This window comes from Haliotis rufescens, unplaced genomic scaffold, assembly GCF_023055435.1.
Source record: "Haliotis rufescens isolate VD_foot unplaced genomic scaffold, xgHalRufe1.0.p SCAF_6, whole genome shotgun sequence".
Classification (NCBI taxonomy): Eukaryota; Metazoa; Mollusca; class Gastropoda; order Lepetellida; family Haliotidae; genus Haliotis; species Haliotis rufescens.
This window is the reverse complement of record NW_025964334.1, coordinates 41,004,638-41,031,542: the sequence shown is the minus strand read 5'-3', so window position 1 is coordinate 41,031,542 and position 26,905 is coordinate 41,004,638. Positions and strand designations below refer to the sequence as shown.

General features: G+C 41.4%; 1 protein-coding gene across 1 annotated transcript in view; it reads right to left on the bottom strand.

Annotated features, from left to right (window-relative positions):
* The window catches only part of LOC124110755 (protocadherin-16-like), a 32,557-nt gene extending 6,855 nt beyond the window's left edge, over window positions 1-25,702 (bottom strand). The window contains exons 1-19 of the mRNA XM_046470139.2: window positions 25,549-25,702; window positions 23,016-23,102; window positions 22,079-22,543; window positions 21,537-21,780; window positions 20,671-20,861; window positions 20,363-20,596; window positions 19,826-20,076; window positions 19,428-19,611; window positions 17,232-17,643; window positions 16,043-16,236; window positions 14,676-14,909; window positions 13,993-14,249; window positions 8,537-8,723; window positions 7,847-8,267; window positions 7,535-7,728; window positions 6,046-6,273; window positions 5,374-5,621; window positions 3,068-3,254; window positions 2,493-2,913 (exon numbers count right to left, since the gene is read on the bottom strand). Coding sequence (XP_046326095.1) covers window positions 2,493-2,913; window positions 3,068-3,254; window positions 5,374-5,621; window positions 6,046-6,273; window positions 7,535-7,728; window positions 7,847-8,267; window positions 8,537-8,723; window positions 13,993-14,249; window positions 14,676-14,909; window positions 16,043-16,236; window positions 17,232-17,643; window positions 19,428-19,611; window positions 19,826-20,076; window positions 20,363-20,596; window positions 20,671-20,861; window positions 21,537-21,780; window positions 22,079-22,543; window positions 23,016-23,079 — 4,616 coding nt within the window. The 5' untranslated portion in view covers window positions 23,080-23,102; window positions 25,549-25,702. The remainder of the gene's footprint in view (window positions 1-2,492; window positions 2,914-3,067; window positions 3,255-5,373; window positions 5,622-6,045; window positions 6,274-7,534; window positions 7,729-7,846; window positions 8,268-8,536; window positions 8,724-13,992; window positions 14,250-14,675; window positions 14,910-16,042; window positions 16,237-17,231; window positions 17,644-19,427; window positions 19,612-19,825; window positions 20,077-20,362; window positions 20,597-20,670; window positions 20,862-21,536; window positions 21,781-22,078; window positions 22,544-23,015; window positions 23,103-25,548) is intronic.
* Window positions 25,703-26,905: the final 1,203 nt, after the last annotated feature.

Below are 26,905 nucleotides of genomic sequence, written 5' to 3'. Positions count from 1 at the left end.
TTTTGTTATAAATAATATATTTGATATTGTCATATAGGGCAAAGGTTTGGGGAAATAATTCTTTTGGTACGATAGGGACATAACACCTCTACGTGCCTTCATGAATTGTTTGGGTGCATGGCTAAAATGATTAAACATGCCATCTTTTGGACTACCTGAGAAATGCTATAATAAGTTGTTGTTTAATGATAACAACAGAAAACTCTAATTGTGCAACAGATTTAAAACAAACAAGTGCTGTTAAGGATTGGTTATGGTTATGTTTGGTGTGTGAACAATATGTGGAATCGCATTCTTTATTTATTAGATATTTTACACAAAGTTTCGGTGATGTTTTGAAAACACTGTTTCTACTGTGTTTATGTGAAGTCATTTCGAATTTCATTGTCAAGTTTCGATTCTCGTCTCAAGATCTATTTATTGAATCTGGTAGATATACAGGTATCCAAACGAGAAGAAACATTCTGTCTGCTTATCTAACAAAATAAAGTAGAAGACGAGTGTAATTTTGTTCTCGAGTTTCTAATCTAAACTAGTGTCCAAAAGAAACGATACCACCTGTTTGCAACGACATAAAAGAAAAACTAAACAATGCAGAAGTTTAGGATTGGTGTTATGCTTTTGAGAAATCCTTTCACAACATCTGTACAAAAATTTCATTTCAATAAAATCTGTACAACCAATATGACAAGCCTTTAAAGATGGGTGGGGTCGAAAAATGAACATTTCGTTAGAGCACTGATCACAGAAACAACGGGAAATGTCACACCACACGTCTCAAAGTTAAGTCAGTAGCGGCTATGTCCACCGTGAGCATCAATACATGCCAGAACACGCCTACGGACTGATGACGTCAAACGTCTGATGACGTTGGGAGTGATGCGTTGCCATTCCTCGAGGAGACATCGTTCCAAGTCCTGGACGTTGACTGGAGGCCCACGGCGACGTCGGATTTGCCGATCGAGGTGGTCCCATAAGTGCTCGATGGGATTCATGTCCGGTGAACATGCGGGCCATGGCAAAACCTGTATGTTGGCGTTGGCAAGGAAGTTCTGTGTCAATCTTGCTGTGTGTGGCCTTGCACTGTCATGTTGGAAAACGAGTCCACGAGGCTGTTGCTGAATAAAGGGCACCACAACAGGCCGTAGGATGTCATCAAGATAACGCTGTGCATTCAGGTTTCCACGAATTACGTCAAGCATCGTTTTGACGTCACCACATATGCCACCCCAAACCATTAACCCTCCACCTCCAAACGGCCGGACCTGTTGGATACAGTTAGGCGCCAAACGTTCACCAAATCGTCGATATACAAGCTGCCGTCCATCGTTTCTGAAGATGAGGAATCTGCTCTCATCAGAGAACAACACGTGCCCAGTCCCGCCGTTGCCAACGTCGAACTCGCCTGGCCCAGATCAGTCTGTTGTTCCGGTGTCGAGGCGTCAGGAGCGGTCCGCGGTAGGGATGACGTGGCCGGATACCATACTGCCGTAGTCTCCTGTAGACGGTCTGTCGACTGATCCTGTGTCCCAGTGCTGTAGCCGCCGTGGACGTCGCTGTTACGGTGCGGTTCCTCAGGTGTAATACCCGGATGTAACGATCTTCACGGGGCGTGGTTACTCGTGGTCTTCCACTCCTGGGCCTGTCTGACGTCTGACCTGTCTGACGTAACCGCTGCATCAACCTGGTGATAGTGATGCGTGCGCAGCCCAACCTTCTGGCGACGTCGACGTGTGACGCTCCTTGTTGGACCATTCCAACGGCTCTATCTCTCTCGATGGCTGTCAAACGTGGCATATCTTGTGTTCTTTTGTTGCTGAGATATCAACGTGTCTGATCAGCCGTTTTATACAGTTTTTCTGCACGTGCAGAACATGCTAGAGAGGGAAATGTCACTTTCACGAAATTTACGTTTTTTCCCGGAAGTGATCACGTGTTCCCGGTATTTTTTATCGACTATGCTGTGTTTGGGATGTGCAATACGAATTGGCATGTTTTCATACTTGACAATTCACTTAGTAAAAAACAATTTTGAAAATAAGTTGGTATCGTTTCTTTTGGACACTAGTATATTTAATGCCAAATAGATACTAGTACTTTGATAAATAACATTTTGTAGATCCAAATACCCTTAACTATAAGCCATTGTTAAGCAATGCAGGTGCATTAAATTTACGTTATTGTCAAAGTTTATGTATTATGCAATTATCAGAAAAGAACCTCATTTCGTAGTGAAAAGCCTCATAATCAAACGAATGTGGTATGTACTACAGTCCTTTTGCCTCACAAGTGCAGACCTTGATTAATACACATACACGTCGGAGGGTATGAATTTTAAGTATACTTATCAGTAACTGGTTTAACATTTACACATAATAATTTACAGAATTCTCAAGAATCCAATCACATGGATACAAATAAAAAAAACGATTTCTGGAAAATAGCGGCGTTATGACTCAATTCGCATTTGTCACTGACCAATAACGACTTACCTTACTTGTACAGAAAAACACTTTTCCGTCTCATAATCAAGTTTATCACTGGTCAGAATGTTCGCCCCATCGCCCTCAAACAGGCTTGACCATGTACCGACAACAGTCAATGTCGGAGTGTCAACGTCGACGTCGTCTAACGTCAGGGTTAGGACGGTGTAACCGGTTGTGACGTCCTCAGGAACAGTCGCTTTAAACTCAGTGTCAGAGAAGTTTGGGGCGTTGTCATTAACCGCGTTGACTGTCACCTTGAGTGTTCCTTGGACTTCCAGTGGCGTGGTGTTACCGTCCACAGCCTTCACAGCAACGTCGTAGTATATCACGCCTCCTGTCAAGGAGTCAGCGTCCAGCAGTGTAGCAATGATGAGGTCTCCGGTTCCAGGGTCTAGCCAGAATTTGTCCAATACCGAAGCACCAGTATCTGGAAAATGTAACCGTAAGTTGTCTGTGGATTCGGAGTCGAAGGAGAGATTGCAACATGTTATGCATATTCATTGTGTGTTATTCAATAACTGCAACTGTAATTGCAGAATTCACAACAGCTCGGTAGGATGTGTGCAAAGACGAATTTGTACCTGAAGTAACCGAGACAAGCTCAAAGCTGACTTGTCCATCCAGCCCTTGGTCGTCGTCATCAGCCACCAAAGTCGTCACGGTCGTCCCTACGACTGCGTCCTCAGATACCGCCACCCCTAGAAGGCTACCGGTACCGTCCAGGGACACACTGCCCCACGCGGGGGTATGCTCGTTCTTTCCCGTCACCTTGTGATAGAAATACCCTACACATATATAGTATAGGTCAACATGTTTTGTTATCCACACCTTCCGTCAGAAGATGCATCGATATGAAAGTTGGCCGAGTTAGCATCAACGTCGCACGAGAACGTACACGTAAGTGGTATACAGGAAAGACCAACATTAGTCTTTTGATGAATGGTACAGGTGAATAACCTATCAACTGATTAAAATTGTTTCAGTCACAATTCCTTTGGTTTAACCAATGTGACACTACAATACACTATGTATAAACATATGTTGATCAAAGGTTTATCGACAATGGTTACATGGCACTCGTTCGAGCACTGCACTGTCCGGCTCCCTGGATTCATCGTGGACTATGTATATTCTCTGTGTAAATTCATTTGCTATACGGTAGTATTATGAGCAGGTGACTATAAGACAAGTTGAAGCAGCCGTTCTTTGGTGCTACTTAGGAGAATGTCACAGTGTAAAGACGATAATAGCGCCGCTACATTACACTACCGTCATCACCTGACCGTGAAAGCCAATGAGTCAGAACAACATAGAAGCGCAAACCAGAATGGATGCGTGCATTGCCGAAAACCCCGGACGAAGATATCGACGATGTCGTTATATCTAGGCGTACTAGAACAGAGCGTAGTTCAGACTTACTTTGAAAAATTGACAGATTGTCAGCTATGTGGGAGGAAAGCATTTAGCGAAAAGAAACGTTGCTGTCACTAACGAAGATTAAACGTAAATCGGAGACAATTATTCAAAGCGAGCAAGAGACTCGATAGTGCACTTGCCTATCATGATAGGATATATGTCAGGAGAAATATGACATCAAGAGGACATGGGCGTATTCATGTTGTGCAGCGACTTCCTTATCTTGACAATTTCAATATGGAAAGATTTTCCTCGTACCATGTGTCGTATACTAAATATGATATAGTATGCATAATCGGTAACATAATGATTCTAAGTGATACAGCACTCTACACAAAACTGTATGACAAGAGAGATGACTTTAACTTTCCCCATATGTCGAGTATTATTCCAGTAGCTCCAGCGTTTGGTGTCTACATTTCTGGCATGCTCTTTCTACGAAGATTACAAAGAGCGTCACACGACAAGTTAGATCAATGTTACAACACCTAAGGCCCCAGTAAAGCAGAGGGTTAATGGTTGACATGTGGAGGACATTTCCAAATTTGACGCACCGGAGACAAAAATCGTGTCCGATGTCCTATTATGACTTGTACGACATGTTCCCGTATATTTTTCAGATGAACAATTGGCTTGTTTTTTTATGTGTTTGTGACAGGATGCGCTAACCTTTTCGCGAACACCTGGGATTAACACTGTGATAGGGATTCATAAACCTATACTCATGAAATGTGTATGGGCAGATTTTTCGATACTGACTATTCTCTGGCGTTGACGTTGTGAACAATAAAAGAAACTTTTCTCTAAGGTCGAACATAAAATATTTAGAACTAAAAGATTTGATTAAGACATTATTGTAAATGCTATGTTTTTCAGTGCTATCCCACTGTTGTTTATTTATTTATTTATTTATTGGTGTAACTATATTGTTTGGAAATGTAGACCAAAAGACCCCGATCAGTCATAGTCCTTTTTGTTTATACTACTGACTTCAGCGGTTAAGATGTTTACCTTTTTTGTGTACATAACAGCCTTCTCCACTCCAGCGTAACTCCCAATCTACCAGATCTACTCAACTGTATAAACATTGCCTCATATGCCAGTGTATATGCCTGTCAACCTTACTCTGCACATCTCTTTCTTGATAACGTTGTTAGAACCTACACCTAAACGTCGCTCCTAATTTTGATAAAGAAGTTGTTCATCCATATATCTTATCCTTGCTTATCATTCAGATACGTGCTACTTCTATGTATCAAAAATATGTTCAGGCATTTTTATTTTCAAATGATCGTAACTCTCCGTAAACATTCATGCAAATGTTTTTTTTGAAAATGCATTTCCTTTAGAAAAAAAACAAATCTATATCTCAGAATTACAAATATATCTACATTCTTTTTTCAAGTCTGTCATCTATTAGCTAAGGTGTTATTAATGAAAATAAATGAAGAACATGCTCGGCCCGCCTCACCTTGACAATCACTAGAATGTGGCCTGTGTTGGCTGACGTGGCTGTTGGTTCGTCAGTAACGGCAACTGAGAGGTAGTATTTGTACCCCGTTGCCCCAAGACTCTCGTAGTCGATGCTGTCGGCAGCACCCCATAACTCCAACCCGTCATAGCGGAACACCCCGTCTGGATCCCCCCCTGCAACTGTCAAAGTTACTGTGCCCGTCTCCACGTCAATGCAGCTGATGGCGTCCATTAGTTTTGCGTCGGCTGATGTAAAAAACTCACATATAGAGAGCTGCTCTTGTACATTAAACTTATGAGCACTTGTCTCCAGTTGTAAACCTGTTGTCTCCTGGGATATTTGTTCAGAAAAGAAAAGATGGAAACATGCATGAACACGTTTTGTACGACAGAAATATGACACCATAACGCATTTGCTTATAATTTTTCAACAATTCAAACACGTTAAGCCTGTGCGTCCATATGTGCAGTGGTGATAATAATGACGTGGCATATACATTGTATCTGCATATTTGCATCCAACGAAAGACAGTTTACCGCCTTCTCAAGGACATAAATATTGATTCATTTCGTTTCACTTTGTTTTGCTCAGCGTAACATTAATGGAGCAAATATGTACTATTGACTATACTATGGACTGTGCATGTAGCTCCTATTGGTCCTGCCATACCTCCCGATGCTTCCTCCAACTCCAGCTCATACACCTCCTTGTCACACGATGGGGTGTGGTCGTTCACGTCGATTACCGTTATGGCCAGAGTCTCCGTAACGGCATGGCCTGAAGCATCTGTCGCCGTCAGATCAATACTCAAGTTCGAAATGCCAGCCTCGAGGTCAACACGCTTCGCAACTTTAAGATCTCCACTGGCACTTATGGTAAAGTAGCTGGCATCTGTACCTGTGAAAGACCGACAGCGCGGGTCATTATGAAAATAATGTCATGGCACTATAGCTCACCTGAATATTTAGTCAACATTTCACAATGTCAAAAAGACAACCACAAATAAAAACCGTTGCTGTCAGCATTGGCATTTAATATATGTTCTGCATACATACTGGGAACTAAACACTAACACCTTATATGATGTCACCACAAGGAGACTAATATAAGTCAAAGTTCAGTTTCAATGGCCTGGCAATTTTAGGGGTTCTGACACAGAGCAAATATGCATTTTGGGACAATTTAAGAACATTGTTAAATTAACGACGTCAAAAGTTTAAATATTTGTTGAATACATACAAGAGACTAAACAAATACATACATACGTTTTGAACACAACTGACTGAACAATAAGACTTCTAAGCTTTCAGTAGGACCGAAGTGCAATGGTCAAATCAAGATCATAATTCTAAAATTCGCAAAAAATATATGTTGAACCCTGGTTGAATAATTATAATGGTCATAAATATATATTTTTAATTAGGCATCTGTTCGATCCTCTTGAACATATTCAGGTGTCATGGTTGGGAACAATCATGTGAAGTTAATTGGTCCAGTGGTTTCTCAGGAGAACTCTAAGCTGAACAAACGTGTGATATACCTACGAGATAAATATCCCGTGACGCACAACGTTACCTGTAGCTTAGAAGGCGCTTAATTTCGAACCGAAAGCGTATCCCAGCCCTAATGTGAAAATACAGCATGTTTATTAATAATCTATCATGGAAGGATAAACTGCTAATGTGCGAGGCTGCATGGGTTATGTCTAATGTTTTAGAGAAGGTTGTTGCTTTGAATTTAGGAATCACCAATACACGTTTAAGTTCTCAAATGCAAAATCAGCAATACTATGATGGCATAACGACTATGTGACATCAAAATCCGGGATGTCAAGCTCGCCATCGTCCCAAAACATTGCATAACACTGTCTACTGTATGTCCGAATTGAACTGCCATGTACATTTGAAAAGTGAAAAAATTCGATAGAAGTACCGTCCAGTAAATATAAGCTTCCACTGTGAAAAGGCTCTCAATAAGCAGTTTCTGCCAGAGGCTGTTATTGTGATTTGAAACCTCCATTTGACCAACAGGAATAGATTTTTCATTTTTTTATTCGAAAGTGATATAACTGAAACGTTACTAAGTGTGACGTATAATTCGTTTTTCGAATCCAGACAGCGGGTACGGCAACAGCCAGATCAGGGACAACTGCACCTACCACCGTGAGAATACACAACTGTATCGCCGACGTCAGGATCAGAGGCAGTGTACAAGCCATACAACACTGTTCCCACTGCCGTTTCCTCCACCATGCTCGGACTGCTTATCTTGGTAATGGTTGGGGACTCGTCATTGACGTCGCTGACCTTGATCGTCACAGAAATATCGCTGCTCCAGGTACCGTCACTGGCGCTGAAATATCCACACCAAATGTTTTGTTCATTCATTAGGCCGGTACTCTATAATCAAGATCTGCACAAATATATTGTGATACAATAATATTGTATTTGATTTTATGTAATTGCAATACCTTATGTCCAGATAGTAGCATGTCTGAGTTTCAAAGTCTAGAGTAGCAAGAACGACGATGTTGTTGCCATTAATGCCAAACACAGTATCGTCTCCGCCACTTGCTGACAATGTAACGCTTTCACCGTCGGCGTCTGTGACCGTCATTTCAATAACGATGTCGTTCATACTGGCGTCTTCACTGACAAACACTTCGAAGTCAGTGTTATTGAAAACAGGCGCATTGTCGTTGACGCCACCAAGTTGTATTTTTTGTGTAGCTTGGATTTCTTGGGGCGTGGCACCATTATCCACCGCTTTGACCACCACGCTGTAGTAGGCCACGCCGCCTGTGTCGGTGTCGGCGTCGAGAGATCCTGACAGAATCAGAATCCCGCTCACGCCATCGATCTGGAACATATTTGGCTCACTAGCTCCAGTAGCTGAAAACAGACGTGTACAAGAGTGAGTGAGTGAAAGTTAGTTTACACTGCCGTCATCAATACCACAGCGACATCACCGAGCGTGGAATCAAGAGGCAAGGGACCAGGCCGCGATCATGGTTCATAGTATACAATATTTGATTCATCAGTGTATATATATATATATATATATATATATTACTAAGTATAACATTGCAACTTCATGTTTTTTTCTGCTTTAAGTTTATGCTGTACACCCCCTGAAGCTCGTCTGACAGTATTTAATTTACCTGATGTAACTGAGACGATCTCATAATGCACGTCACCGTCGACGCCGTGGTCGTCGTCTGAAGCTACGAAGGTGAGGAGAGTTGACCCTGGTACGGTATTCTCAGATACTGTCTCATCTGGAAAGTGTGCCGATCCATCTGGCACTGGTGATGTGAAGATGGGGGCAAATTCATTCTTACCTGTTATCTAAAAGATCAAAATCAGTTGATGCAAATATATGAAAGAACTCCTTTACCGTACATACTCTACAGTTGATGAGATCTCTAGGATCAAATGTCAAGATCAGCCTGACTGACTTATCACTGCATTCACAGAACAGCTCCCAATTATCTCCAAGATCTGATCTAAGGCGATAGTCCTGTTTGTGCACCAAGTGACTAGCTCCAGCTCAACATCTCCTCTCACAAACTCAAGTCTGTTGGTTTTCGATGCCGCTGATCACTATGCAACTCTCTTCCACTCAGCCTCAAATCAGCTCTTGCTCCGGAGACGTTACAACTGACTATTCATTCAAGTATTTCTCTCTTTTTTTTGTACATATATATTGTGTGTTTTATATCTTCTGTATACACCCCGAGCATGCTACTTCGAGGTGTGGAGGTATGTCGCCATATTATTATTATTATTATTATTATTATTATTATTATTATTAAATCTCTCGTGTGTAGGATTGTTGGAGAGAAAAGGAGAGAAAAGAGCGATGTCAGGCCGGGACTTACTCTGGATTCACATATCAACATAAATCTGCAAGATACACAGGTACAACCATCGCAACATTGCCAACATCAGACATTGTCACACAAAAGAAGCACTCATCTCCTTGTGAAATTATTAATAATCTTGACTACTGCAATAGCCTTTTTATCAACATCCTAAAGACTTCTCAGTAAAGTTCAGTCTAATCTAAATACAGCAGCCCGGTATCCCGGAATAGCTAACATTGATATATTGCACAAACTGTGAAACAGCTGCACTGGATGCTGCTTCAGGCTAGCATAGAGTATAACATCTCTCACACTTGCCAGCGCTATACGAATACAACACCTGAGTATATCTCTAAACTCTAGGAGATATATACTCCTTAAAGATCTCTCCATTCTGACAAGCAAAAAAAACCATCTGCTTGAATTCCATGCAACCGGACTAAGATAATTTGGTCAGAGATCTTTCCTGTTTTAGATCGCCACGATATGGAACCACCTGTCTCTAGAACTGTCACCCACCCTTCCATCTTTCAAGAGTGGACTGACAAGACACATGTCAGGAAATACAACGAGCTAACATGAATTGTGTTCTTTACATCATGCATCAGTTTTATCAACTCTGGAGCGCTATGAACATTGACTTGAATGTAATTTGACGCAATACAAATGCCCTTACGTAATAGTATTAATAATAATACATTCCACAGTTTTCTTAAACGAGCCAAGGATGTGGGACATAATCTCAATGTCAGTGTTAATTTTGTTGATGGTTCTGTACTGCTGGACGGTACAGAAATGAGTGTCAACCAAGCGCCATATCAAATTGGCCCAGACACAGTTTTTCAAAGAGAGGTTATCTGAACGACCACTGCATCAAGCAACACTGCAGACTCCTTCTCTTGGATGAAGTCGTCTGGCCTGAAAAATGAAACAGAAGGCTTTCTGTTTGCTGCTCAGGACCAGTCACTTCCCACTCGAAACCGTCAATGTGTGATTTTGCATCAACATGTAAATATGAAATGTAGATCATGCAATGAATTTAGTGAGACTGTCCAACACATTGTCAGTGGATGCCCAGCTTTGGCACAAACACAATATCTGAAGCGGTGTAGCTCGATCATTTTATTACCGTCTTCGCCATGCTTGTGGTTTTGACAGGTCCATCCATGGTACGGCCCGGAATATGTAGAGGGCGTCATGGAAAATGATAAATACACAAAATTCTTTAGAATAGGCCCGTTTACAGCCTCAGACGTATCCAGGCCAACAAACCTGAGCATGTCTTTTTTGATAAATCCAATGAAATAATTTATATCATTGAATTTTCGGTCCCTTTTGACACTAATGTAATTGACAAGATTCAGGAAAAACATGGCATGTAAGTGGACCTCGCTTTCGAAATATCACGCTTGAATCCCAAGTACCAAGTTGTCCGACTCCCCATTGTTCTCGGTGCTTTAGGTTTGTTACCCCCCAATCTGTTGACTGACATTTGGAGAGTACCCGGGTTTGCTACCAGGAATACAGCCCTTCTGCCAATTTGGGTAATGCAAAAGGCTGCAGTGTTAGGGAGTATTCGCATTCTCCGAAACGTTCTGGGTGGGTTTGACTAGGCAGAGCTTCCTGGGAGAAGTCCAATTCGCTGTCTGGGCTGCGTGTGGAGGGGGCAAGGTCTCTGAGCTGATGATGAGCCTAACCAGCATGACTATCACTCAAACCCTCTTTGCTGCATTTTAATTTAATGTGCACATAGGATCCAACCTATAATAAAATGTCCGCAAGTATTCATTTGTAGAAATTCTAAAATTATTACTTTTAACCATTCTTATGCATACGTTTATGCAAAAATGACCTCAAATGAAATGATTCACAATCTCACTCCTTTTTTTCACAAAGACAACAGTACAAACGTAAGGATAAGGCCGCCGTTACAAACTGTCGTGGCACTGGGCAGCCACCTTCGACCCTCGGCTCTGCATATAGCCTTGCACCATGTTGTGTTGAAAGTGGACGGTTAAGAAATAAAGTTTGCCCTACGCCGATATGTAGCCCAATGCATTATAGTTTTGCCCTGAGGATAGAGTAAACGTTATTACCTGTCTATGATGCCGTATTTTAAGACCAACTTGTTTTTTATTGGAGATCAGTTTAAAATGAAATTGTTGATAACCGCTGCGGGAAATTGAAACTCCTCCAACAGGACTAATTGATGGGCTGTTCCACTTAATTGCCTGTACCCTTACATCACTAAACTGGGTAGTTTATAGTAACTAAATCACATTTTATTATCCGTCCAGTGTGTGATTATCCAAACCCCATGCAGCAAGAAGAAGGTGAAAATTTGTCTCTGTACGTGACTCGAAACATTTCACAAGTGCATAGTGGGGCCGAGAAAACACATATAAACATGGCTGAAGTTTGGTGTCGCTGGTTATCGTGAGTTTAGGTGTTTTATGTCTTAAACGTGGCAACGTTGTTACCACTACTAATGTTAGCAGACTTGCAGGCACGAAGTGGTGTGCTTATCGAGATGGTTGCACTAAATGATACCGTAACCAACTTGAATCGAAGGCCTTGGGGGTGATTATGGCGTAGCCGTGAGACGAACATGGCGGAGATAGAGCAACAACGGTCGTTTTGGTTTGACTGCATTATGCTCTACGTCTTGCAAAAGGTGAACATATGGCTATGAAACTACTCAAGGATTGCTCATGCCTGTGTCCAGAGACAGCCATAAACTCCTAGGGCACCAACGCCCGCCAACTTTGTGGCTGCTGTGGTTTAAACGTTGGGCTCACCCTGCATCATGAGGGATGGCTGACATCATCTTGCAATATTTCTTCCTAGAAAATAATATTCAATTATTCAACTAAACTAATGTCCAAAAGAAACGATACCACGTGTTTGAAAGGACATTACAAAAAAACTAAACGATACAGACATTTCAAATTGGTATATGACTTGTGAGTAATGTTTTCACAGTATGTGTACACAAATTCATTGTAATCAATCCTTTACAATCATGAGGACAGACATGTAAAGACGCGGGGGGTCCAAAATGAAAATTTCATTTGAACACAGTTGATGAGTCAAGTGTGGAAAATGTCACAACACACGTCTCAAAGTCACGTTAGTACCGGGTATGTCCACCGTGAGCGTCAATACACGCTAGTACACGTCTACGGGCTGATGACGTTGTGGGGAGGGGGGGGGGGGGGGGGGGGGGGGGGGGGGGGTGCGTTGCCATTCATGGAGGAGGCATTGTTCCAATTCCTGGAGGTTAACTGGAGGCACAGGGCGATTCCTGACTTTGCGGCCGAGAATGTCCCACATGTGTTCGATTGGGTTCATGTCCGGTGAACATGCCGGCCATGGTAAAACGTGAATGTTGGCGTTTGCTAGGAAGTTCTGGGTCAGCCATGCCGTGTGAGGCCTCGCATTATCGTGCTGGAAAATGATACCATTAGGCTGTTGTTGGATGAATGGCACCACAACTGGTTGTAAGATGTCATCACGATAACGCTGCGCATTCAGGTTTCCTCGAATAACGACGAGTCTCGTTTTGACGTCACCGCAGATTCCACCCCAAACCATTAAACCTCCGCCTCCATATTGACTTGATGGATGCAGTTCGGTGCCAAACGTTCACCTACTCTTCGGTACACACGCTGCCGGCCGTCGTTCCCGAAGATGCAAAATCTGCCTACGTCAGAAAACATGACACGTGCCCAGTTCCACCGTTGCCACCGTCGAAGTCGCCTGGCCCATATCCGTCTGTTGAGTCGGTGTTGAGGTGTCAGGAACGCTCCGCGGTAGGGGCGACGTTCTCGGATACCATGTGCCCGCAGTCTCCTGTACACGGTTTGTCGACTTAGCACGTGTCCCAGAGCCGTCCGTGCCGTTAACGTCGCCGTTACGAAGCGGTTCCGAAGGTGAAGTACCCGGATGTGGCGGTCTTCAATAGGCGTGGTCACCCGTGGTCTCCCGGTTCTCGGCCTGTCTGCTGTCCGACCTGTTTGACGCAACCGCTGCATTAACCTGGTGACGGTTATGCGCGCGCATCCTAACCTTCTGGCGTTGTCACGGTGCGTAGCTCCCTGTTGGAGCATTCCTACGGCTCTCTCTCTCTCAATCGCTGTCAAACGTGGCATTTCTTTTGTGTGCTTTTTGTTGCTGTGATCCCAACGTGTCGGGTCCGCAGTTTTATACAGAAGATATGCACGTGCATTTCGTGTTGCGGGACGGAACGTCATTTGGGCAAATTGATCAAATGTTCCCGGTTTTATCGACCGAATACGTTTGGTTTGGAACGTAGGATACGCAAAAGTACCTTTTCAGACGAAAATTAACTCTTCATAATAAAATATTTAGAAAAATGTGTGGTATCGTTTCTTTTGGACATTAGTTTAGTTTGAAGAAAATCTTTCACCGATCGATAATTAGTGTGGAGGCACCTTCGTGGTTGTCTCTAATAAAAAAACGATGTTAACATGGTTACATTAGATCATGAGGGAGGTACTTTGAACAGCGTCACGACGTCAACCCAACTTAAAAAGTGTACTTTATCGCAGGATATCGTCTTAGAATACTGATTCGTGAATATACCCTGCAAGGATAAAATTACATTATCGGTCATTCCATACACTGGTGTGAAAGTCACCTCTCGGTTCTGACTTCATTTCTCCTGAAACGGACCCTCTCTCTAGAAATACTGGATCATGGACAAGACCTTCGTTATCAAACATACTTACCTGTACTATAACGATAAAAACCCCTCTGTTGGGTTGCCCATCGTCAGGTGTGTCCATGGCCTCCACAACCAAAGTGTACTTGTAGCCCGCTGTGTCCAGACTCTCGTAGTCCACCTGGTCAGGCGAACCCCACAGTTCTAGACCGTCATACCGAAACACATTGGCATCATTCCCAGACGTAATGTTCAAAACTATGTCGGAGTTGCTACCAAAGTCTTTGTCGGTGCAGGCCAGCGTGGCATCAATCATTTGGGCACCTACATCAGAAGAATGCATTCTATTTGTTAAGCTTTAAATATCCATATATCATATAGTCTTGCGCTATATAACCCAAGCAAATATATTATTTATTCACGGTAATAACTTAACGGCTTAAGATAAGGAACTGATGTGCGCATTAAAGTTTTTTCCTTCAGGGCTGAAAGCTGAAAGATCGACCATTCATTCTTTGTCCCATACACAGCTTGTGGAGATTTCCCGATCTCTCAACAACACGAGTCACGAGACAGTCTTTATTCAAGACCGCACTCCCAAATAAGAGCAAGGCTCTGCAGGTACAAGCTCTCGTCCCTTGGTAATTTGATGGTAGGACATCTGGAAAAATCTGTTTTGAGTTGGACATTAGTAAATGTATCTCTGATGTACGTCACGGACTCAAATGTTGCTCTGCTGAGCTTACTTACTTTCAGTTCCTGCCTCTTCTAACTGCATGGTAAACACAGACTGACCACAGGCGGGTGTGTTGTCATTAATGTCCTGTACACTGATAGTCACGTCAGCACTAGCCGAGTTACCCGCACTGTCCTCAACGGCCACGGTCACCATAAGGTCAACATTGGTTAACGTCTCCCTGTCAATTCTTGACGCTATGACTAGGTATCCGTCACTATTGATGGTGAAGAGATCAGCGTGTGTGTCTGAAAATAATATCAATGTAGAATGAGAGTTTCAGTAGAGATTACTGAAGGTTTAGGAGATGGTTCAAGGGATTGTAGCAGGGTTAGGAAAGGGTTTCATTATACACAGCTAATATTTAAGAAACTGTTTCAATACGTATTGCTGAAGGTGTAGGAGAGGGTTTCGTTAAATACAACTTAAGGTGCAGGAAAGGATTTCAATACACTCACTAATTACTACTGACGGTGTATGACAGGGTGTCACAAAATACTACTGACGGTGTATGACAGGGTGTCACTAAATACTACTGACGGTGTATGACAGGGTGTCACTAAATACTACTGAGTGAGTGAGTGAGTGAGTATGGCTTTACGCCGCTTTTAGCAATATTCCAGCAATATCACGGCGGGGGACACCAGAAATGGGCTTCACACATTGTACCCATGTCGGGAATCGAACCCGGGCGTGACGAGCGAACGCTTTAACCACCAGGCTACCCGACCGCCCCAAATACTACTGAAAATGTATGACAGGGTGTCACTGAAAACTACTGACGGTGTATGACAGGGTGTCACTAAAAACTACTGACGGACTATGACAGGGTTTCACTAAATACTACTGACGGTGTATGACCGGGTGTCACTAAATACTACTGAAAATGTACGACAGGGTGTCACTAAATACTACTGACGGTGTATGACAGGGTGTCACTAAATATTACTGACAGTGTATGACAGGGTGTCACTAAATACTACTGACGGTGTATGACAGGGTTTCACTAAATACTACTGACGGTGTATGACAGGGTGTCACTAAATACTACTGACGGTGTATGACAGGGTGTCACTAAATATAACTGACGGTGTATGACAGGGTGTCACTAAATATAACTGACGGTGTATGACAGGGTGTCACTAAATACTACTGACGATGTACGACAGGGTGTCACTAAATACTACTGACAGTGTTTGACAGGGTGTCACTAAATACTACTGACGGTGTATGACAGGATGTCACTTAATACTACTGACGGTGTATGACAGGGTGTCACTAAATATAACTGACGGTGTATGACAGGGTGTCACTAAATACTAATGACGGTGTAAGATAGGGTGTTACTAGAAACTAATGTAAGAGATGGTTATATACATACTACTGAGGGTGTAGGAGAAGTTGTCAGGACCATCGGGGTCGGTCACTGTGTACAGACCGTAGATTACAGTTCCCACAGGGTACTCTTCAAACATAGTGTTGTCAGCGGTGATATTTATGGTCGGTGCCTCGTCATTGGTATTTGTCACCTTCACTGTGAGGGCAGAGGTCGTGTTGTGCACGCTGTCACTTGCACTGCGCGTTAGAGATGTCACAAATACAGTATTATTGTACAAAATCTTGTGTATCAACAAAAGTGTGTAACAAATGGTATTTATTGACAAATAAATAATTGAATAGCGGGATCTAATTTCGTCGACCAAAATGTGTAAAAAGAAAACAATTTTTTTGCATTGTGTGAAATTGTTGCTAAAGAGGTCTCCGGATATTTCTTTGCCACACCCACCACAGTCATCTCCGTTACCAAGAATTAACAATGTGCCAGTCTTAGGCTCCCGCCTGTTTTGTCTCAGTTATCAAGATTACACAGTATGTCAATCTTAGACTCCCGTCTGTTTTGTCTCAATTATCAAGAATACACAGTATGTCAATCTTAGACTCCCGTCTGTTTTGTCTCAATTATCAAGAATACACAGTATGTCAATCTTAGACTCCCGTCTGTTTTGTCTCAATTATCAAGAATACACAGTATGTCAATCTTAGACTCCCGCCTGTTTTGTCTCAATTATCAAGAATACACAGTATGTCAATCTTAGACTCCCGCCTGTTTTGTCTCAATTATCAATAATACACAGTATGTCAATCTTAGACTCCCGTCTGTTTTGTCTCAATTATCAAGAATACACAGTATGTCAGTTTTAGACTCCCGTCTGTTTTGTCTCAATTATCAAGAATACACAGTATGTCAATCTTAGACTCCCGTCTGTTTTGTCTCAATTATCAAGAATACACAGTATGTCAATCTTAGACTCCCGCCTGTTTTGTCTCAATTATCAAGAATACACAGTATGTCAATCTTAGACTCCCGTCTGTTTTGTCTCAATTATCAAGAATACACAGTATGTCAGTTTTAGACTCCCGCCTGTTTTGTCTCAATTATCAAGAATACACAGTATGTCAATCTTAGACTCCCGCCTGTTTTGTCTCAATTATCAAGAATACACAGTATGTCAGTTTTAGACTCCCGATGTCCGTCGATCACAGCCACCACTGTCATCTCAACTACTCACGTTATGCCAATGTTGTAGCAAGTGTCAGTTTCGTAATCGATGTTCTGCTTGATCGAGATGGTTGTGCCCGAAAGATCAAAAAAAGAGAGAGAGGCCCCGGTCAAGGTCAAACTAACTGGGTCACCATCCACATCAGTGACAGCAACATTCAGAACAGCAGCTTCAACAGTAGCAGGCTCATCCACTGCAGTCATGTATATGGGGGTGTCAAAAAACGGTGCGTTATCATTAGCAGCGTCAACCTTGACCTTCTGCGTTGCTGTGACTTCCAGCGGTGTCGGCCCACCATCCACAGCCTTGACAACGATGTCGTAGCTACTGACACCTGTGTCGACATCCAGTGTTGAGGCCACCCGAAGTTCCCCAGTCTCGGGTACGATATGGAACGTCCCAGGAGCACTTGCGGAGGTGTCTTTAACAGGAATTATTTTCGTTAACTTTGTACTATGATATACCTGTTCTAAAGCTTACAAACCATGAGGGGGCAAATATGTACCAGTCGCGTCCCCATGTAGCGCAAGGATATTAGTTCCAACCCCAGATTTTGGCTGATTAAGCTCGTTGGTTTCACCAAAGTGTTAAACGTTCCTTCCAAATTAAGTTCAAATGCCAAGAATTAACTGAAAACTGTACAAAGCGGCGTAAAATGCAGACTAATTCACGCACTATCTGCCATGATCTTATATATACTATGCAAAAAAAGTAGGGGATATTATGTATTGAGGTGAAACTGACGGAAAATACACCAGTGTCTGGCAAAGAAAGTGATTTGTGTGGCAAGAATATTTTCGAACAACTATCAAACTACCAAACACAACAGTGTTGGAGACATGCAGCACGTGACCTCGGACAGCACGTGCAGGGGGTGGCATGACAGGTTTACCATTGTCAGACTCGGTTGTGAACAGACGGATATTTCTTTCTTGAAACCAATCATCAGACACACTTTAATCATGAAGGAAGCAACAGCAATGATAATGCGCCGTTTGCAGCGTGCTGAACGTTTACGTGCCATAAGCATGTTGCAGGTGGGCACACGTCTGAATATTCTTGCCCGAACGCTGCATGTTTCTCAATCTGTCATCAGCAGATTGTGGGCCCGATAACGTCGATGATCAACGCTGCTCTGGACGCTCAAGGGCAACAACTCCAACCCAGGACAGATTAGTAAAAATGATGGCATTATAATCGGTTGAAAAATCAGCTGTAAAAAATTATATTTGCGTGCACGACGTCCACGTGTCATAAAAAACAACAACTGCACGTCACTTGAATCTGAGGCGTGGTGTAGGGAACGTTAGCACTGGGAAAATCGAAGTTGGGCTAATGTCATGTTTTCTGACGAATCGAGGTTCACTCTCGACTTCCATGACCGAAGGAATCTAGTATGGAGACGTCCTACTGAGCGTATTATGGAAATTATAGCATGATCGTTTTAGGTGGTAGGTCCATAATGGTATGGGGTGGTATCTCAATAATTAGACGAACCGCGCTTTATATTGTCCAGGGCAGAGTCATAGGTCAATACTATTGAGACAACATCATTGCACCACTCATGGTGACATTTGCACAATTTGCACAAGACGATAATGCACATGCTCATCGTGCCAAGATTGTGACCCAATTCATCCAACAGCAAAACATCCAAGTCATGCAATGGCCAGCACCCAGGCCTGACCTTTCCCCAAATTGAACACGTCTGGGACGTCATTGGCAGACGTATGCGTTAACGACAAAATCCATCAACCTCTAACTGATGACAGAAACAACATGAGTCAAGCTGACATTCGTCGATTCGTCAACGATGGCCAACAAGGGTTGTTTTACCCAATATTAGTGACGTTGCCTGCAAAATGCAAATTTTCGATTTCCCGACCTCTTTAACGACTTAGTGCGCCACCATCTCATCACATCAACCATTAGCACCAATTAGATATACCAAATAGGTCAGAAGATGTGCCTTGAAGAACCCACTACCCCCTACGTTTTTTGCACCGTATAGCTTATATGTATTCAGATATTGAACATGTTCTGTGATCACCATCAATTCTACGTTCTATAAGCTTCGACAGACAATTACACTTTTCAAAGAAAAAGACTTACATACATCGTGTGCATATATATCGCAGCTGTTTTGTTGATATTATGATATGACAGTATGGGACTCACTTTTTTCTGTTTATATACGCGACTCACCTGACGTGATTGAGACGATTTCATATTTGACAACACCATCAATCCCATCGTCAGCATCTGCGGCGGCGTATGTGACAAGGCTTGTACCTGGAACGGCATCTTCACTTACAGTCACGTCAGGGAATTTGCCGCCCGTGGGAGAAGGAGACGTCCACGTCGGAGCATGTTCATTCTTGCCGGTTACCTTGTCAAAGAGATTAATACAATTGCGAACAACGGGTACACCTGCGTCCCTGTGTGTATATTAGTGTGTCTTTGCGTATTTCCGTACAAACACATTTTCTTTTTCAATTATATGTTTTTAGATTGGTTTAAAGTACACGTTCAGGGTATCATGCATGGCTAAAATCTTCCACACTTAAACTGCATGTGTTCACTACAGAAAGGGTTATTTTTACCTCAGCAACGATGGTTATACGTCCGGTGTTAGCTGGGCCTTCAGACGGTACGTCGTAGACATCAACGCTGAGATAGTAGGTGTAATTAGTATTGCGAAGGGCTTCGTAGTCTATCATACTTGTGTCCGCAAAGATTTGGAATTGTGTACTTGAGAACACCCCAGCGCTGTTTCCATCGGATATATTTGCGCTGACTTGAGCGTTGTCTCCGCTGTCGGCGTCGCTGCATGCCATATCTAGGACCTTCACATCTAGAAGGAACATCGTGAACAACTGATACAATGATCTGTACATGCATTATCTAAAGCTGATATAGAAATAGGCAGTTGTCGTGAGTATGAATTTAACGAAAGCATCATCGCTTTTCTCCAGACCATTTTAAATCAAAACCCAACCCCACCCCCAAATGCTGTACCTATTCAATATCCAGAAGCCTATTGTAATGGCGCTATAACATTAAGGCTATGGAACCCTGATAAGCTGCAGTTTATATCAGTGAGCAGAAATATATAGTTATACGTCGTGCGTAAAACCTACTGTCTGTTCCCGCCTCTTCCACGTGTACGAAATAGACGTCAGCATCACATGATGGGATGTTGTCGTTAATGTCGGTTACTGTAATGTTCAAGTCGCTGCTTGTCGTCTGTCCTCCGGGATCAGTAACATTAAGGGTGAAGGTCAAGGTGCTGGCTCCGAGACTCTCTCTATCCACGCGAGATTTTACTTGTAGTACACCGTCAGAGTTGACCTTGAAAAACGCTTCGTCTGTACCTGAAACAGTTAACAGTGACAATAATACCATTGTGACACTGACGGTAGAGAGACTTTGCTTGACGATCACCCACCTGAAACTGTGTAAGTAAATGTTTGACTGTCTGGGTCCTCCAAAACGAAGAAGCCTCCCAGCTTGTAGTCGACTGGCTGTTCCTCGAGCATAGTAAGATCACTGTTGATAGTTAGCGTTGGAACTGTGTCATCAACGTCAATTATTTCCATGTTAAAGGATGCGTTGGTTATTTCGGATCCGTCAAACACACTGCAAGGTGGTAGAGAAATAAAGATTCACGAGTAGACTTCATGAAAAGAACCTTGAATGTCATACATTATATATATGCCAAACCGAACATGGCTATAACGTTTTCGAAGGACGAGTGCTACCGTTCAGTAACTTTTGATCTAATCTGTTATAAAGCGCGAGAGCATAACACTGATACTTAACTAATGAGTGACATTCTTTATCGCGACGTATGTGCCTGTACGGATGCCCACAGCGCTGTTATGAGAACAAATCATACATTGTGATAGCAGTTTTGAAATAGGGATATCATTCGGTTTCATTTGAATATGGATAGACACAGTCCTTTGATAGGTGTTGTGGCAAGGAGTTACAGCAGGAGTAGGTCAGAATGATCGACAGCCAAATCTTAAAAGCGTCACGATTGTACCGAACATCAGAACTGAAAGGCTTGGATGACTGGTGCCATGTGAGAGAGCTGTGGGGTGAGAGAGACAAAACAAGTATTCTGTATGTACAGTATTCTGTATGTATTGTAGTTTTGAAAAAGCTTCTTCCGATGCGCCAGACACACTACTAATGGATATTTCTCTGGGGATATATAACCTTTGGCAATGACACTCGTGATGACATTAAACATGTTATTGAGTGCGTGTAAGTGTTTCATCTAAACAGGTCAATGGTATATGCACTTACGCTAATACTACGGAATAGTAGATCTGGGCTTCATAGTCGAAGGTAGCGTTAGTTCTAATTGTGTCATCAGTGTAGTCAATAGTATACTTGTTTGAATCTGAGCTCAGTTCTGCCCATAGTAGAGTGTCGTTTTCAAGGTCGGTTCCTGTAAATGCTAAGACGCTGGAACCGATGGCGGAGTCCTCGCTTAAACTAGTCACTGTAAGACCGTCAGGGTTAGGATTGCTGATCTCAGGTGGATTGTCTAAAACAAAAAATATGTAGGTTTATGGCGTTCTATTTTCAAGAAGCTTTTGCAAAGGAATATTTTAATCAATCAATAGAAACTTTTAATGTTCATTATATAAGTGTGTGGAATGTGTTTAACCTCGCTTTGAAAACTGTATGATTACATGTACGTCATGGCTTACGCTATGAGGGGAGAGTCCATTTTTCAACGTCTTTCATACAACCAATCAGACCGTATTTCACAGTGGATATTATTCCACTAATTATCCGTTCATGCTTTTGATTGGATAGTTAAGCACAAGCGCAATGTTTACCTATATGAAACTGCCAGTTGACGTACACGTTGTCCACATTGACAGATATCTTTGCGTACCGCAGATTGAACACGCCGTCGTTGTTGAGGTTATAGTTCATGTACATGAAAGCGTTTTCCCCGATGATGTTGTCATGGCCGACCTGGAAGCCACCCTGATTGTCCCACTGCGCCCAGAACACCTTGTAGGCGTTACAGTCCAGGTGGGAGGCGATTTCATAGCCACCAGGAGAGCAACCAGTGCTGTCGCAGTGCGTGTTTGCGAACATGATGGAGTAGGTGTTGTCGGCGTCGCCGAGACGCAGATATACGTAGCTTCCCGAGTCAACATATTGATAGAATACAAGATCTGCTCCTTTGCAACCAAGGACGGCAAATATCAAGGAGGTCTTTCCGATGATCGTTACATCGAGATTGGTCAGTTCATACCAAGCACTACTGTCGACTGTGACACCGGACCAACGATCTTTCGGATGAAACAAATGGTAAATGTGGTTATGATTCATCATATAATGGATAGTGTGATCTATATGAACATACCCGATACATATGCAAATGTGGTAAACTGGCAGGAATTACTTTTAATAAGATAAATAGGTATACTATCTAAATAAACTATTGCCTAAAGGAAAAGATATGTTTAGATTTGTGTTTCAATATATATCAGTTGACACTAAGATACATGGGGCGGTTCGCTACATCATTGTGTTCATACGCAATTTCTAAGGTAACTTCAGTTAGTGAAATTAATGCATAAATACCGAATATTTTAAACATTGCGTGAGAGAGTATTACCATCGTGTGTAAAAAGTCTCGCATAGTACGATTTGTGTTCCCAAAATATTATATTTATGATCCGACAAGACGGTGAATTATCACTTATATATATTCACATATGTTAACCATTTTGTGAGAGTTCAGGTATTGGTGGAACTTACAGCTGTTGGTGTTCTGGAAGCAGATCAGCGCAAGTATGAGCAGGATTATATGTCTAACCGCCATACTGTCTCCATCAATGCTTCGACCTAAATGATATACACAAAGGTTGGATATAGGTGGAGTAGAGGTGGATATATTTACGAGTTAACCAATAATTGAATCTGAAGATAATCTAAAATTTACGGATATTACGTACAGACAGAACGTTGATGCCAAAACAATATACAACTGTATCAGATCTAGGTACTAACTGAAATTGTTGCAATGACATCATAGCCAATATACTCGTAAAATAACAGACAAATTATTTTGGGGATGGGGGTGGCACAGTTATTCGCCGTGCAAATATGCGACCCTTAATCGTGCAATATGTATGCTACTATCGTGATATCATTGCAATATATATACGTACCGCTATTGAAATAGCATTGCGATTGTTTGAATGATATTTTTTCTCTACATTTCCTTGCATTATTCAACATGATATGTCAACTTAAGTCATAACTTCTTGTCTATCCACCATTCACTTTCAACATCTTCACAATTACACAGTTTACGAAATATAATCTTTGCAAAGAAAATCTCTACAATTTGCATTTTAGAATTTCCCTCAATAATTTGCATTTAAGAATTTCTCACAGAAGCTATTTCCTGAGATCAGTACAACACACATGCACACGCCCATGTAAAATGTTCCGCGACCTTATTGGAAAATAGATCTATCACGCCTGTCGCAGATGTGATGGTGATTTGTTGATAAGACTAATACATGTAAATGGAGATAGCTAAAAACCCAACAAAGACAAATGATAAGTTTTTAAACCATTATTCCTACCAGGCCTGAATTAATGTGGGAGATCTTTGAGGTATATTATAAACAATGTGGGAGACAAATTGCATCCTTGTCTTACCTCAGTGTTCGATTTAAAGGATTTTCAAATGCCCTTATCAGTTTACACCTTATATGAAATAACAATATATAGTCATGATATTATTTCAACACATTTCCTGAGATTTTATTTGACAGTAACTTTGCTCAGAGTAATGATCTGCCAACTGAAGCAAATCTACAAATATACAAGACAAGTCTTTTAGGACAAATACATTATCTGTTTGGTAGCCCTTTCTAAATCCTGACTGACAATTTTTCCATGAGATCCATTATTTTTTTTATAAATAACCTTGCAAAACAGTTTACCAAAGCAGCTGCTTAGTGTAATCCCCCTACAGCTGTTAGAGTCAATCTGATCACATTTCTTATGTAATTGGGCGATAAACCGAGGTTGATGAATTATGTAGAATGTGTGGAGAAGATATGTTTGTTGGGTTATAGAATTGTAAATTTTCCTGAATCGGCTTGTTAGCTCTTCGGGATCAGGATAAACATATTCTATTGAGATGAAGCTGTAAGGTCTTTTTTCAAAGTTTCGACAATTGGTTACGTTCTTGTTTTAAAAGGTTTCCAGTTGTTCCAGCTGATGGTGTTTTCACACACGTTTTTGAAATTCCTTTTTTGCAATAAGAGCTCTCCATTAATTGAAAAATCATTTACTATATTGAACTCGTGAAATATACTCCTCCATATTACGTTAGCTATGGAATATATATGTGAAGTGTATGGATTTATGTTGCGATTAAATACTACAATTTTGTGTGTTAGGATTGATTAATTATCCTATGTATGATGTTATATATTTCCTACAACTTAAATTTTAACAACCTTTGAGACCTGCTCACACCCGTCACAAGCAGTGTATTTGCTGTGGTTTTAGAGTCAAATAGAGCGCAGCAGTTTATTGCTTACCACTGGCAAGCAACATGAATGTACAACACGACAGACACGAGCATTCCACATGGGCTGTACACAACTAACAAATTTTTCTTTCTGCGTGAAAAGGGATATTTTCATATCCTTTTTTATATATCAGATTCCTCACTTTTGTACCCCAATTAATCATTCCATCATGTTGATGAAGGTATGTAAAAGAATCATATACCTTTGTGCTAGCTGTGTTCACCTTAACTCCGAAGACGTTCTTTCAAGAATTCATATGGCCCTTTTCAAGATCGTTCAAACCGTAGAAGTGATATACTTCTGCTCGAAATATTACTGATATGGTAGCAAGTATCTAAAAAATGTTATAAAGTTTGCAATTAAAAGTTACTTTACATTTCTGAAAATGCCTATTGAAATCATTTTAGCTTGTGCTAAACACAAGAAACTGACGTTGCTCTATGTCACGATGAATTGATGATTGTCATTTTTCGTAAGGTAATATCTTAGGATGAAAAGGTCATTTTACAAATTTTAGTGTAGAAATTGTAGCAAGGCTGTAACTTAACATTAATGTTGTGTTGTTATGAACAGGGTAAACAACTGACATGACACTACATGGGTTTACAATATCGAATTTCGCTGAAAAAGTGAAACAATAAGACTTCCATTTCGTATGTCTGTCATTTTTGACACTCTCAAAATCTTGAGAAAAACATTTCTCAATAAGTCCCTCTACGAAAACATGTAAAACTTACCTGAACTGCAGAAGGTCTATAGTTCGATAAGGAGTGCGTAATAACATAATATTTCTTCTGCTAAAACCCTGCTGAGATATCAGGTTCTACATTTATCACTAAAATCGGCATTTTGTGAAGAAGCGAGCCTTCTATAAGCCACCTTGGTTATGGTATGTGTTCTATCTGATAGGCAGTAAAACTTTAGGCGTATCTGGATTAGAATGTCACGCATGTACATAGAAACAGACGCACATGGGCAGATAGTTTAGCGTGCAGAAATAGATACAGACAAAGAACTAGATACAAACTGAACTTCATTGTGTTAATCATATAATTATAGGATACTACGTCATGGTTAAATGAATGTACGATTTTGTAAAATCACTGTGCACTATTATGACAACGAACACTCCATGACGACAAATGGATATTGATATAATGTAATATGATAGCATATATGAAGGAAGCATGTTTTGTTTTTCTTTTCTTAATTATGAACATTTTACATGCAAAGCGAGTATTTTTGCTACAGAGCAATCAACAACATTACTGCTTTACCATCGGTCTGTAAAAAATCATTTCTGGTCCAGATAAACCAGTCACTGATGTCAACACGCACATGAAAACTTTTAGCCAGATCAAATATGATACACTTGATCATCGGGCACAGTTTAGATTTCCAACTGTCACGGTGAAATGTGGCTTGAAACATTTACAATAAACGGCGTCACATTTTTACAATTGACCTTTTCATGGAGTTTTCACACCTCCTCACTGACACACACTCTTCAATGGACATTATATGAGTGGCGTGTGCTACAGGCAGAGTTGGACATGCTTTCCCATTTCGAAAACATTTCGGCGCTGACCTATAGATACGGCGCCTCCGAGTTAAAGATCTAATGTTGTAGTCATGTAAGATTTGTAATTTGATTTTACAATTGAAGAAAAGAGACCCACAGGCCTAGGGTATCAGGATTTGACTGAACACACACTTTGACGAGGAGTTATTACAAAATTCACATTCAAACAAAGCATTAATATTCTAAAACATTAAGCTGGACGAGTCAACCAACGCTACGTGTCGTTCTATTTTAAGTGCTCATTAATGATGATACTAGTACAGGTTATACTCGTGATCATTGTGCTATATAGTTGTTACATAAGCACATGTACACTATTAACTAACGTGTCGAGCTACACTCGCAACTCTTCAAGATGACAACTCTATTAATGATCTGGTACTTAAATTATCAATCCTTTATGTCTAGATGTTATGCTGGACGTGCCTATTCCTACTTTTAGGAATATATAAATTTCCTGTAAACACTGGATCTAGTAGTTCGCGCTCATCTGAGAAACGACAGTAACATAA